Consider the following 13716-nt stretch of genomic DNA (forward strand, 5'->3'; position numbering starts at 1 on the left):
TTGCCTGCTAAACATGTCTGTTGTCTGATTGCAAATTAACATATACTATATATATTTATATTTTTAAAACTTCATGTCCTGATGGTAATGAGAAGATGGGACTGACGAATGGAGGCTTTGGCATAACAGACTCAGTTGCTTTCATTGTACTGTCGTAAAAGTAGGACTACTACTTACTGGGTATTTCAGCAGGCTGCTTATGTTGGAATGCAAAAACAACAAGCATTTGCAATGCAATAGGTCTCGCATTTACGCGAATTTGAGCTATTGGCATTGTAAATGAGAATGCCTTTTATTTATGCTGTGGTTTTTTAAATATAAATAAAAGGCATTGTTATTTACAATTACAAATGCTTAAAATCTCACAAATGCGAGACCTATTGCATTGTAAATGCTTGTTACATTCACTTCTGGCCCTATAATTTGGAACTGGGCCAATAAAGTGCGTTTTCTATGTTCATTACACTTTCTACATGTAGCTTCTATGCCAGTAGGCAGGAGAAGCTGGTGCGCTTTTCGTGTAAGTGGTAAAATACTTCCAATATGGACGCCATTCTACGTGACAGCATATCCTTAGCAGGATGGTAATGTGGGATCGCTATGTATATCGCTCACAGACAGAGAAGTAAGACAACGGGTATGCATCCTCTCCCGGTCGCCATCTTGGGAGTGGCGCAAGACTTGTGATGAAACAAAGGACGGACTAAATCCCCCTTTGAGAGCCTAGAAAGCTGCTGTTGTTGTGGCCCAGAAAACCGAATAGCGAGGTACGGGGGTTCTGGGGACTGTGGGACTTTACCCCCCTCTAATAAATGGGAAAGGGGGCATCCGGGGAACAGTGTTGTCATGATGGAGCACTTAGCAAGGGGCGAAATAAAAGCAAGAGCACCTGCTCCGGCTTTCACCCTTCCCCCACCTTCTATGGCTCCTGTCCAGCCACCGTTTAATGTGGCTCATCGTCAGACCCATCCTTGTGGCATCCACCTCGGCCTGGTTTCAGACCCCTTCTCCTCCTCCTAGCCCCCATCCCCTCTCTGCAGCCCCCCATCTCCCCCACACCCGGGAGCCTTTGGTGCCCCTGATGCCCAACCGGTGCCCTTCCCCATCCTATTATATTGCACCTAGGCTCCCCTTCTGCGTCTACCTACAGGCTCCCCATCTGCCTCCCGCGAGGCTCCTTTTTGCTGCCCCCACTTCCATCCTCTTCTGCCCCATGTACTTGTCCACCCTCTCTTTGAAGTTCTGCGCCTTCATCACCTCTCCTGGTTCTTAGCATTTCTTTTCTCGCTATCTTTAGCTAAGTTCTCCTGCTACCATCCAATATCTGCCACTTTCCTACCCCCCTGCATTCCTTCAGGTACCTCACCCATTTTAAGGTCTGGTATTTGATTGCACAGATATCAAACAGGCACGCTTCTAACAATGTACATCTAATGGTCACTATCATCTTTTTACCACACAAACCAACATTCCACTGTGTACAGCACATGCATGTAGACAATGAGTGCCAAGCAGGCATTCAGTAAGAAGGGGCATATCATTACTGGTTTAGTCTGATGGAACATGGTAATGAGGGCCCAGCTCAGCTGTATGGATTCTGACGGTTCCAGAACCGCCCTGTTCGGGTCAGCACAATGAAACTAGGACTAACTAAGTGTTTCAGTTCAGGTTCTGATAAAAAATAAATCGTGACTCAAATCTGAATAGGTTAATAACACCACGAGAGCCTGCAAGGAATGACCAAGCCATGCCACTTAGCTTTTTCTTGATAACATGCCAGGGAACCACTCTGGTTTCAAATAGATGGATTTGCCCAATGGCTTGGTGGTCAGCTGTGTTTCGCCTTAAAATTATGCACAGAGACCTTCTGTTGGTGGGACTTCTGGGATTTGTGAGGCAGGGACCACTATGCCACTTAGAGTAGCACATTCCCATTCAGCTGACGACTACTAATGTGGCAGGGAATACTAGAAATTCCAATGCTACAGTACTTATGCCCGCTGAACCCACATATAGTTCACCAAGCAGTTGCTAATATCACACCTATAAATTTAAACTGGCTGTATTGTTTACATGTGCTTAAGCAATCGGGTTTCCCGAATATTCAACTGAAAAAAATCCATCCTCCTATCCATGTAAGAAACCAGTGGAGCAATGATAGTTGCCTTCTGACAATTCCACAACTCAAACCCTCCTCCAAAGTCACCCGAGTCCTGGGAGACTTTATCTTTTGGCTGGACGTTACCTTTGATACACTTACAAGAAGCTGTTACCTAAGACCTTTTAGTTTACTACAGACCCATCCATATTAAAGGTTACTATTGATGCTCTGTTTACAAAAGATGCTCCTGTAAATCATTACACTTCCATGCCATCCATCTGGTCTCACCGGTCACTCATTTCTTTCTCGCTAGAACATCCAGGTATAATATTAGGACACCCCCACTGGAGTATCCTAATTGAAGAAGTACAGCTGAAAGAACCACTCTGCCCTTCTTGTCAGGTTCCCTAATGCTACCTGATTGTTATTGCCACATTGAAGAGGCATTCAGACTCTGCTCTTTCAATGTGAAATAATTAATTGTAGCATTAAGGACCACATGAAAAACCTGTGTACAAGCACACGAAGCTAAAAACCCAGAAATTCGAGCCTTAATAACATAGGAAAATGTGTCCCACTCTTAAGCATAATATCAAGCCAACACAAAAGCAGACAAAGCACTAAGAAGGTTGGTCATGATCAGTTTTGAATAACACAAGCAATCAATCCCCCATTCTTTTCAAACTCGTTTCTATCACTTTTAATAGTGCCCAAAACAATTTTCACACCACTCACTATATTGAACTTTGCAAGCAACTTAATGACTTTATTTTAAATAAGATTATGAAGATCTGCAGTAAACTAGCCACAACTGATAAACGGCGACAGTTTTTCTCAAACTGTCCTTCAATTTTATTTTGAAAACTCCTTCCTTCTTGAAGAGGCCTCCAACAATGAAATGTGCATCACCTCTTCAAACAGAAGCCCACAAATGTAGACAGCAACCCAGTTCTAGATGGCTCCTAAAGCAAAAACATTGCTCCTTACCCCTTTTATTTGCCATTTGATCAATCTCACCATCCGGGAATCTAGCATACCAGCTGAAAAAAAGGTCAAGTTACCCCTTTTTAAAGAAAACTGGTCTTTCTACTTCTAAGCTTTCCAACTTGAGACCCATTACTAACCTTCCAGTACTAGCCAATATATTAGAACATTTTATTGTCTACCAGCTACAGCTTATTCTAGACCTTCACCATTTTCTCTTTCCTATTTTGACCAGGCCATGGCCCATTCTGGAAATTTGGGATGATCCCAGCAGTTTCATGATGTGACACTCTCCAGGGGTGCGCGTCTGGATCTCGCTGGGATCTTTTACATGACTGACCACTGCATTTCAGTAGAGAATTTCTTTGCCACTCTCAGGCCTTAAAAGGCACAGCAAGGAGGTTTGGTTCCTTTTTTGATAAGTTTGGAACAGTTTAATTAGGCCCTCGATACCGTTATTTGATTATGGTTTTTCACTGAAGCCTTCACTGCCTGGGTCCCATTTAAATTTTACTGTCAGCCACATGGCTTGGTGGGCAAAAGAAGATGTCTGGAATACTACCTTGAGCAAGTACAAGTGGTTAGACTTATTGCAAGCGTTCCTCTTATCACCTTTTGTGTGTTTTATGACCAGACCCAAGTAAACAAATTATTTTCATGCCTAAAACCCGTCAAGAACTTCAAGTGCTCTATTCGAGCTCCAATTGGATTCCAGATCATGTTCTCCAGTTACGTGGCTGCAACATGGAGTTGATTATTTCCGGGTGTAAGGGGACACTATAGTTCACCTCCATTCCACCCAAAGACTTTTCATATGTCTCTCAAACTTTCAAAACAATAATGTCAAAAACATTGATATGTGCAGACTTTACTTCCTCATCAGAAAGAACAAACATACACTTCTAGTGTTGTCCGTTAAATATTGAGCCCCAATAGTTGTAGCGGCTATTAATTACCCGCTTAACTGTTGTAATGCTCTCTACTCCTATCCCTGCTGTGTAGACTCCAGCGCGCACAAAATGCTCCTAATGTTTGTCTAAAGATGAGAAATATCATTTCTACAGTTTGCAGGAATTTATAAAAGTTGCATTTCTATGACTGGATCTGCTTGAAAAACGTCTTTTCAGTAAATTCCCCCAGGAGTACGACCCACACTCCACTCACTTCCAAATTACAATCATAGCTACCACTTTGTAACCGGCAGACCAACGAAAAGTCTATGCTAGTTACTCCATGGGTCATCCTTGTTTTTTGGGGCAATCTGGCTTTGTCAGTAGGAGCCTCCTACGTCTCAAACTCACTTCCCTTGTACATCTGCTTTTTTCCATGACTCGCTCGCAGTGGTCAAAAGCTGAAGACTGGCCCATTTAGTTGGCATGAGTTACAAGACATGTTGAATTGGGTGAAGGTGGCGGGTTGAGTCCAATGAATATATGCTCAAGGTATCAAGTAGCGGGAGCCAGAATTAATCCAAGCATGGTCAGGGACGAGTAAAGCGTCTCTCGAGTACAAGGCAGGATCGTACCCGGAAATAACCGTCAGCAATTTAGTTGTAATTCTGTGCTTCTATATGCAAATAACAATCTTTTCACCTTCCTTTGGTCTCCCTTGTTTTCTTCTCTGTGCTATGTGATTGATACACTGTCTAATCAGTCCCCTCGCTTGGTTTACCTGTTGAAACATTGTTTTTACTGTTATAATAAATTACCCGGTCTCAGCTGGGTTAATGGGTTTACTCCTGTACCTTTTTGCTCTTGAGTTACAAGACCAGCACCTAGAAACCGAGCCAGGTAGTGTACACCATGTAAATGCTGTTGTTTTCCAGAAGGTTAGGACTTTCTCCTTTCAAAGTTTTCAACTTTATTAATTCATATAAATTATATTTTTTATTTATTAATTGCACAAATTAATAATTAATGTATTTTATTATTCAGAATGCGTTGCCAGTTGTATTATGCTGCTCTTAGAGCTTTGCATTTTTCAAAAAGACCCTGAAACCATCCCCTTTATCGGCCATAGTAGTTTATTAGACCAAAGCCCTTATAACTCATCTCGAGGCTGTGTGTGCATTAGAAGTGCTGCCTAGTCAATACGTGTGAATTGATAGCCCCCACCCGATTAAATGACGAAAAATAAAGCTTACTCTCAAGCAAATTGATTTAATTCACCAGTGTAATCACCCTTGTAAACAGAGCCCTAAATGTAGAGATGTGGCTCAATAGATTGTGCTAGAGAAGCAGACACAGGTGAAATGCTCCAAACAGACTCGGTGGAACCAAGTGCACCAAATCTTGACCGCCCCATTGAACACGTGAGGAGGTAGCTGAAGAGAATTTGGACATGTATTGAACTAGGTTTGCAAAACATTGCCAAGCAGTTGTGGGCGAGAGCAGAAAGCATGCTAGCAGAGCAGGAGATGTGGAGCATTTTGGAACCTTGTTATAGGCTCTGTAGTCCAATAGCAAAGCTGTGGAGAATGAATAAACTGCAGAAGGTAGCAAATGCGAAAGAGCTTCGAGCCCAAATAGACCTGGGGATGTACATGCGTGCCTTGCTGTTCCAAGCGCTAGATCCAGATGGTATTGGCACAGAGAGGACGTCAGCATGAAAGTTGTAAGACCGGTTCAGAGAAGTAGGAAATAAAGGAAATCCCATGAGGGGGATGGGCCTTGTAACTTTGGCAGACCCTGTAATGAGAAGGCTTTCCTGCATCCCACAGACCCGCAGGAGGACATGAGGCTGCAGTGGAGGTCATTCTGATATTTTCTAACCTATTCCTCGATAATATTAGTAGGAGAAATGCAATGCTAGCTCTACAAGATAAGTTAGCCATGTAAGGATTCAAGACATTGTTTCAGCATCCAGCCACGCATTGTTTCCAGCTTGAAATCAGGATACAAATTTGCTTTAAAAAATAAATTAAGGAATGTGTTGCTAGTTTAGAAGCTGAGGACAGTCTCAGTAGATAAGGCGGCTGAAGAGCTGAGTTTACTTGGTTGCAATCAGACTTTATGGATATGCTTGTTTTCTTCATATGAGTGACTCGATTGAGATATATACTGTATGTGTTCCCTGTCCGCGGTCCCGCACTGAGTAAAATTGAGGCCTTTTACGCAAAACATGTCCCACTTTATATATGAAGGAATGAAACAGTCATTAATATGTGGCCCTAGTGGTTATTGACTTGTATGCAAGGAAATGAGGTCACCTGGGGGCTCTGACCCCAGCATCAATTTCATGATGAGTTCTTATATTAGGTACAACATTGTATAGGTTTCCATAAAATCTAATAAAAGGATCATTTTAATACTGTTTTAGTTCAAATATTTTGATTGAAAGTGGCAGCCCTTCCTGCCGAAATGTAAGTGCAGTTGGCTGGAAGAGGTTTCAGGCAGTTTCTGTTTCAAGGTTTTGGTTGTAACACCGAAGAACTACCAAGGGCTTGTGTAAAGATATGTGAGTGTAGTAGCAGAGACGTAGAGCAGCAGTTTGACTCACAGACGAGCATTACAAGCATTTGCAATGCAATAGGTCTCACAATTCCGAGATTTTTAGCTATTCGCATTGTAAAAAAAATCCTGCAAGAATAAAAGGCATTGTCATTTACAATACCAATAGGTCAAAGTTTAAAAAATGCAAGACCTATTGCATTGCCAAGCTCTCCATGCTGCGATTTCACAAGAGGCCACGCCCCTTTCTTTAGATGAGCCGTGTCTAAAGAAAGGTTCGCAGCCGCTATTAAAGTGAAAGCGCGTTATGGGGCGCTTTTACCAAAAAAGCATTTGTTTGTCAAGTTGACAAATGCTTTTTTTTTGTAAAAGCGCCCCATGAAAGCACCCATGGCGCGCTGAATGTAGCAGGAAAACATGTAGTACCTGCAGTTGGAGAAACCATTAAAGAAAATAGTGCTTACCGAGTAAATCAGACATACTGTGTAACAACCGAAGTAAAAGAGCCAGTCCTAACGTGAGGATACAAATGAAGATAAGGCGGTACTAAGGAGGGACTAACAAGCCTATTAACAAATCAGAAGCCATCATTTACTAAGGACAATGAATCAAGCCAATGACCAATATAGGTGGAGAGGGGCCGGACTTCAAGTCCATACTCCAGTACAGTATGGCTCGTAGAGTAGAACTAAGCTCTGGCTTAGGATCTTGAGATGAACATTTTGATTATTCCAGTCTCTACCCCCAGGTCTTGAACTCTGTCATCCAGCCACAGTCTGACTCAAAATATTAATGTATTACAGCGACCCCTTAATTTAAGCAGAACGTCTCAACTGCTTTTCATGTGTTCTCAGATTCATGTACCTTACATGCTGAAATATCCTGTGTAGAGAGATTTGGTCTAAACTCAAAGTTGATATTTGGTGTGATAACATATTTATGATTTCAGTTTAGTGGCCTAATGTTGTCCACTGGGTATGTAGCAGGCATTGGAAACACACTTTCCAAGCATGCCATGGCTCATTTCACAAACTTTGTGTGATTTGGGGAAAATAATGTTATTTCCTTCTCGCCTCCCCTCCCCACTAGCCTCAAGTTTCCGGACCTTCAAAGATTGGCAATACTTAGATATAGGATAATCCAGTACCCAGCACGATTGAAAAGAAGTGTCATTGAAGTTGGTGCATTCACTAGCTTCCATATATCTTTCTTGTTCTTACATCTTTCTTCTATCTTACATATTTCATTCATATACCGTCCTCACACTTTAATATTCTTTGCCATGTTTCCTATTTCTCCATTGTTTTGTGTCTCCTCTGCTTCCTCTGGCTTGTTGTTCTTACTCCTTTGTTTTTCAAAATCTCTATTTTCATGATCTGCCCTCCTTCTGCTCCACCTGTTTAGGTTATTGAAGGTGCTGGCATCCTGACCTGATCTGGAACGAATCGACTGTGGCTGCAGAAAACATGGCTTTTGGTGTGGAAGTCCTGCGTTTCCAGCTTCCAGGCCATGAGGCGGCCACCTTGCGCAACATGAACCGACTGCGATCTGAGGAGAGGTTCTGTGATGTCACTGTTGTGTCAGATACTCTCAAGTTCCGTGGCCACAAGGTCATCTTGGCAGCTTGCTCGCCCTTCCTGCGAGACCAGTTCCTACTTAACCCGACCTCAGAGCTCCAGGTTTCTCTCATGCACAGCACCAAGATTGTTGCAGACCTTCTGCTTTCCTGCTACACAGGCACCCTGGAGTTTGCAGTGCGGGACATTGTGAACTACTTGACAGCTGCCAGCTACTTGCAGATGGAGCATGTGGTAGTGAAATGCCGGAATGCTCTGCACCAGTACATTGAGCCCAAAATGTACATAAAGGATGAGGGCATTGGGGGACGCACCAAGAGGGGACGGTCTAAATCCTTTGGTGGTGGAACATCAAAGTCCAGGGGTGGAATACACAGCAGATCTTCCCAGGCTAGCACCAAAGCAGATCTGCCCCCACAGGAGATCTTGGAGATGAAGGTGGAAGCCAGTGAGGAGGAAGAAGAGGATGACAATGATGAAGAGCCAGAGGAGGACTCTGCCTCTGACTACTGTCTTGTGAAGGTAGAGTCAGCCATGGAACAGGCTCACCGACGGAAGAGGAAGCAGAAACCACAACCCAGATGGGCTAAAGAGGATTCCAGGGAACAGGAAGATTCACAGGTCAACTCCACAGTGGAGGGTCTCAACCTGGAATTGGAGAGCAGCCAGCAAGGTTTGATGAAGGCCTGTTACAATTTCTCGGAGGACATGGAGGGTGATGGGCTAATGATTATCCCCAGTGGCTACTATGAGGAGCGGGAGGCAGCCACCAGTAGTGGGGAGTGTGAGAGCAGCATGGCTGGGCTCATGGGGTATGGAGGGCAGGCTTTCAGCTCCAGCACCATGAAGGATATCCTTAGGATGGGAAATCCATTGAGGAACATCAAGTGCGCCAAGTGTGAAGAGGTCTTCCAAGGTGTGGAGAAGCTAGTCTTCCATATGAGAGCACAACATTTTATCTTCATGTGTCCCCGCTGCGGCAAGCAGTTCAACCACAGCAGCAACCTGAACCGGCACATGAATGTGCACAGAGGTGTCAAATCACACACATGTCTGATTTGCGGCAAGTGTTTCACCCAAAAATCCACGTTGCATGACCACATGAACCTGCACAGTGGTGCAAGGCCATACCATTGCTCCTACTGTAACGTTCGCTTCGCCCACAAGCCCGCGATACGCCGGCACCTGAAGGAGCAGCATGGTAAAACAACCGCCGAGAACGTTATGGAGGCCAGCGTGACTGAGATCAACCTGCTAGGTGGTTACAATGAGCGGGAAGAGGGAGGGGATCTTGGCTATGGTGAACGAGACGATGGGCCTGATATTGGCTATGCCAAGCGAGAGGAAGTACCACTTCCTGGCTATCCTGAACTCGAAGAAGGGCCTGTTTCTAGCTACTCAAAGCAGGATGAAGAGTCCGAGCTTGCACCCCAAGAGCTCAGTCAGGATGAAGAGACGGGTACAATGGATTGAATTTACTTTGCTGCTGAGACACTGCATTGAAAGACAACCTTTTGTTATTGTATTAGACATTTTTTGTGTGCGTTGTTTTTAAGACTTTTTTTGTGGGGGGTAAATCCTCTTTTATTTTATACCTCCAAACCAAGAATAACCCCAGCCTGTTGCCATTTTTTAACCCACTTTTGCCCAACCGGTAACTGTGATGTCACCTCTACTGACGCAAAGATGCTTTAGCCATACAGTGCCTTTGTAAGGGGGGGAACTAGTCTAGCTGTTGGGTTCTCTTCCTTTCGGCTCTCTCTATTCCAAGCTCGTTTACACAGTAAAGACACGGGTTTACGCTTGTGCCTGCAGTATGTCTAAATCTTCATATATGTATTTGCTTTTAGCTTCACTTCTATGCTAAGTGAGAAAATTGGCTTTGACTTGCATTTGAGTCTAAAAAGAATATTCTGTTGTTAAAGATCCATTGATGCCTGGTTTTGCGATAACAGTTGGTGAGTACCATAATTGATAGTTTTTCTTTTCTGGTGCTCTACTTTTTTCCCTGTACATCATGGAGTCTTTTTGTTTATTTTAATGGAATTTGTTTCCCCGCCCATAGAGTAATGTCACAACAACTGTAGCTTCCACTAAGGTATCTCTATTTGCCCATAACGGTTCAGCGCAGGTTGAGCTGCATCTTTAGTGCCCCTGGGAGCAAATGAGGTCCTGAAATTAAGGTAATTTTGAGATGATTTCTGCAGGTCTCTTCATCTGTACATAAATTAGTGACCTTAAATGCTTCAGTGGTGGTGAAGACAAGGTGCAGATTTAGAGTAACTAATTTTAAAATAAGTGTAATGTTCCTGTATTTTTCCCAAAAATATATATGTGTACGTTCTAGAGAACTGAGTAAACTAGTCGTTCTAACTTTCCTGGTTTGTAGTTAGAATTTTTAGCCCTTTGTATATTCTCAAGACAAAGGATTTTTGTGTATGACGGACCCCTATTCTGGAGTGATTTTTAATACCAGCAGCAATTTTATAGATCATTTGATGGTAGAAATTGGAGAAACGCTGTGATTTCAGAAACCTGTTTATGCTGCTTCTTACGTTGGCACTAAAAAGGGTTCATTTGTTCCTGCATCTGGACACCAGTTGGCACACCTGGACATCTGTGGTCCTCTTGCACTGAAAAGTGAAATAATTGTTAGGGCTGCAGTTTCAAATTTTGTTTTATTATAGAACCACAAATCTGACATACATTTTTAAGTTGACCCGGATGGGTCTTGGACTGTATAGTCTCTGCTGCTGATCTGCTTGGATTCTCCTTATATGGTTGTAGTCCGGGGCAACTAGTCGTAGGTTGTTAGGTTGGTCCCAGGACAAAGTTCTGGTTTTCTTCCCCGGTACATCTGGGCACCTGTTTTGATTAGCTTGTATTAAATATCACTGTTGGAAATAATGGACTTGGCCATTGTGACATAGACACAATTTCTTGGCTAGTTTCTCTTCTGCAGATATGTTAGACCAGCTATCTGTTCAGGTTAATTCATCTTCAATACCTACCAGGTTTCAGGTGTCCTAGCGTGTGCACCTTTTTCGACCTCAACATTACTCCGCATAGTGTGCATCTCAATTTCTGCATTTTTCCACTCACCCTCCTGCTGCGGTGTTTCATGTGGCAAAGTTGATGATGGCTGTACTGCACAGTCCTACCCTTCATCTTAAATTGAGGATGGAAGTTTTATGGGAACAGTTGACGAGCTGCAAAGTGAACCCTGCAAGCTAGACACTGTAGACCCAGCAATAACCGAACATGCTGCTAGATACCCAGAGATTGACACCCAGAAAGGTTGGTGTGTCTTTGGTAGCCAGCAGGGGTACCTTCTGTCATACAAGGATTTAGGCACTGTGCAAAAATACATTATTGCCTGGACAATTCTCCCCAAATTAGGACATGAAGTAAGGCAAAAATACAATTTTTTTTACTCTGACTTTCTGGGCTGTTTTCTAACAAATACTGTTTTGTTCTGTGCACCATGTCAACAGCAGATGTAATTAGCTGCTTTCTCTTCTGTTTCCGTGAATTCTCAGCATTTAGAATCTTCCTTTTTTCTCAGGAAATCTTCTTTCGAAGAATGTAGACAAATATGTGCATGAAATCTCACGCTTTACAAAAGTGAGTAAAAACATGAAATTATAAAAGGCAAAAAAAGAAAAAGTGTTTAACTGTAAGCTTATAGTTGGCTTAAAGTGAAATCTGACATCAGTAGCTCATTCTAGGATTTTGTGAGGCATACAGCGATTTACATATCTGTCCCTTTTCTGCAAGTTGATGCTGTTAGGATTTCCTTTTCAAATAATGTAAGTTTACTTGATTACAGTGCTAGTGTGAAGATGGTGGTTTTGACTTTTACTCCCTTGCTGCACATCTCGTACATTTATTGGCCATGCAGGGCTATGTTTCCTCAGCATGCCTGATCTGTTGCATACACTGAATGGCTGTACCATCCCAGAACGCCAACCGTGCAAAGTCCAATTCAATATTTTTTATTTGTGGATAAAGAAGTGTTTCTACCTCTTGACTTTCTAACACTTATCAGACGAACTGTGTCATTGACACTATTGAAGCCTCACTCTCCTCAGGGGATGGGTGCTGCATGAATTCTGTGTCACAGTGTGCGTTGGTGCTACTTTCTAAGGGGAACCTGAGTCAGTCAGTGGTCATTGGGCAGTGCGCTTCCAGGGCCACAGTAGTGCTACACTCCAATTGAATGGCTAAGTCATTCCATTTAGACCTTCACTCTCAGGGTAGCGAGGACTAGCTGTCTCTGATCACTCCTGGAGGCAGAGGTTAGAAATGTAAATCCATTACAACACTCAGTAATCTTAATGTTCAGACAGTACTTCACTTCAGTAAAAGTATTTGACTTATTTAGGAGATTAGTAGATAGCGCAGGGGGCCAAGGTAAAACCCTAAACTTTGTCATAGAAGTAGGTGTTGGACTTCTGAAAACAAACTATGGTTAGTTTCCAATTATGGAATTTGGTTCGAGTTGATTTGAGGATCTTTGCAAGAGCTTGCCTCTTCATTTTTAAGACCCACCATTTAGTAAAGTCTGTGGTGCTCTCCCAGTATTTCTGGTAGTGAAGTCCTGGTTGCCCAGTTTTGGTCACTACTGTTAAGATAGGGACAATTAAAGTCCAGACTGATAGTCCATATGCATGTTAGGACTAGATGGACTACTAAGCCAGTATTCATTACAATTATTCCTTTCATTTTAGGGTCCTGTATTTCAAATCAACATTTGCTTTCAAGTTTTTCTGGTGGTAGTGGTGCATACGAGTCGCTGGTTCAACCATGGCCAATGATTCTTAGAGTCAGGTACTGACAATGGCAGTATTGCGTGAACTGTATGAGTTGAGAAGATGATTCTAATAATCGGAAATTGAGTCAACCTCCTACAGTTAGAAGGATAATGGTAGGATTGCAGAGGCAGATACATTTATTGTCATTCGAAGGCGATGCAAAGAGGGCGGAGTAGCCATGTACACTTAGCGGATCGGTGCTGGCTCACAATGAGTGACGTTGCAACTCCTACAATGACGTGTTTGGAAAGGGCGATTTAATTTGAGGGTGCTCTTTCCTGTCACTGAAGACCACCTATTTAAGATTTCGATTTACAAACCTATGGATTTGAAGACTAACTTATTTGTGTATGTGTGTAACTGTTGGTAAAACAGCGTGTTCATGTCCATTTCTGTACAGCAGTGCAACTTTAAATGGGTCTAGCAGATAACGGTGACAATGTCGCTGTTGTAGCCAGCGCATTTGGCGAACTCTTGAGATTATGTTTTACCAGTTGCTCTATCGCTCCTGGTGGCATGTTTCTCCAGTCATACAGCCCCTTTCAACCCCGAGTCCTGTCCTGGAGAAAAGCAGTCAGTTTACCTTTTGAACAGTTGGCCAACATTTGGCGAGTTCAATACCCGAAAAAGTCCCTCTCGTCTGTGGGCTGCTCCTAAAAATATGAGCCAAAGGCATGAGTAGGGTGGATGGATTAAATGCTGCCTCCTCCCATAGAGTCGATGCTCTGGGTCTGTATATGTAAATAGTAGAAAAAATGAGTTTTCTGTGATGCCAGTAAATCTACCTGCGC

The 13716-nt window shown here is 43.0% G+C and overlaps 1 protein-coding gene across 1 annotated transcript; it reads left to right on the top strand.

Annotated features, from left to right (window-relative positions):
* Positions 1–641: 641 nt before the first annotated feature.
* ZBTB12 (zinc finger and BTB domain containing 12) lies at positions 642–11777 on the top strand. Its single transcript, XM_085613843.1, has 2 exons — positions 642–767; positions 7939–11777. The coding sequence occupies exon 2, from the start codon at positions 8001–8003 to the stop codon at positions 9582–9584; it is 1584 nt and encodes a 527-aa protein (XP_085469969.1). The 5' UTR covers positions 642–767; positions 7939–8000; the 3' UTR covers positions 9585–11777.
* Positions 11778–13716: the final 1939 nt, after the last annotated feature.

This window comes from Triturus cristatus, chromosome 1_1 (assembly GCF_964204655.1).
Source record: "Triturus cristatus chromosome 1_1, aTriCri1.1, whole genome shotgun sequence".
NCBI lineage: Eukaryota > Metazoa > Chordata > Amphibia > Caudata > Salamandridae > Triturus > Triturus cristatus.

Coding starts and splice junctions, on each gene's coding strand:
- ZBTB12 (XM_085613843.1), top strand. CDS start 8,001: ATGGCTTTTGGTGTGGAAGTCCTGCGTTTCCAGCTTCCAGGCCATGAG.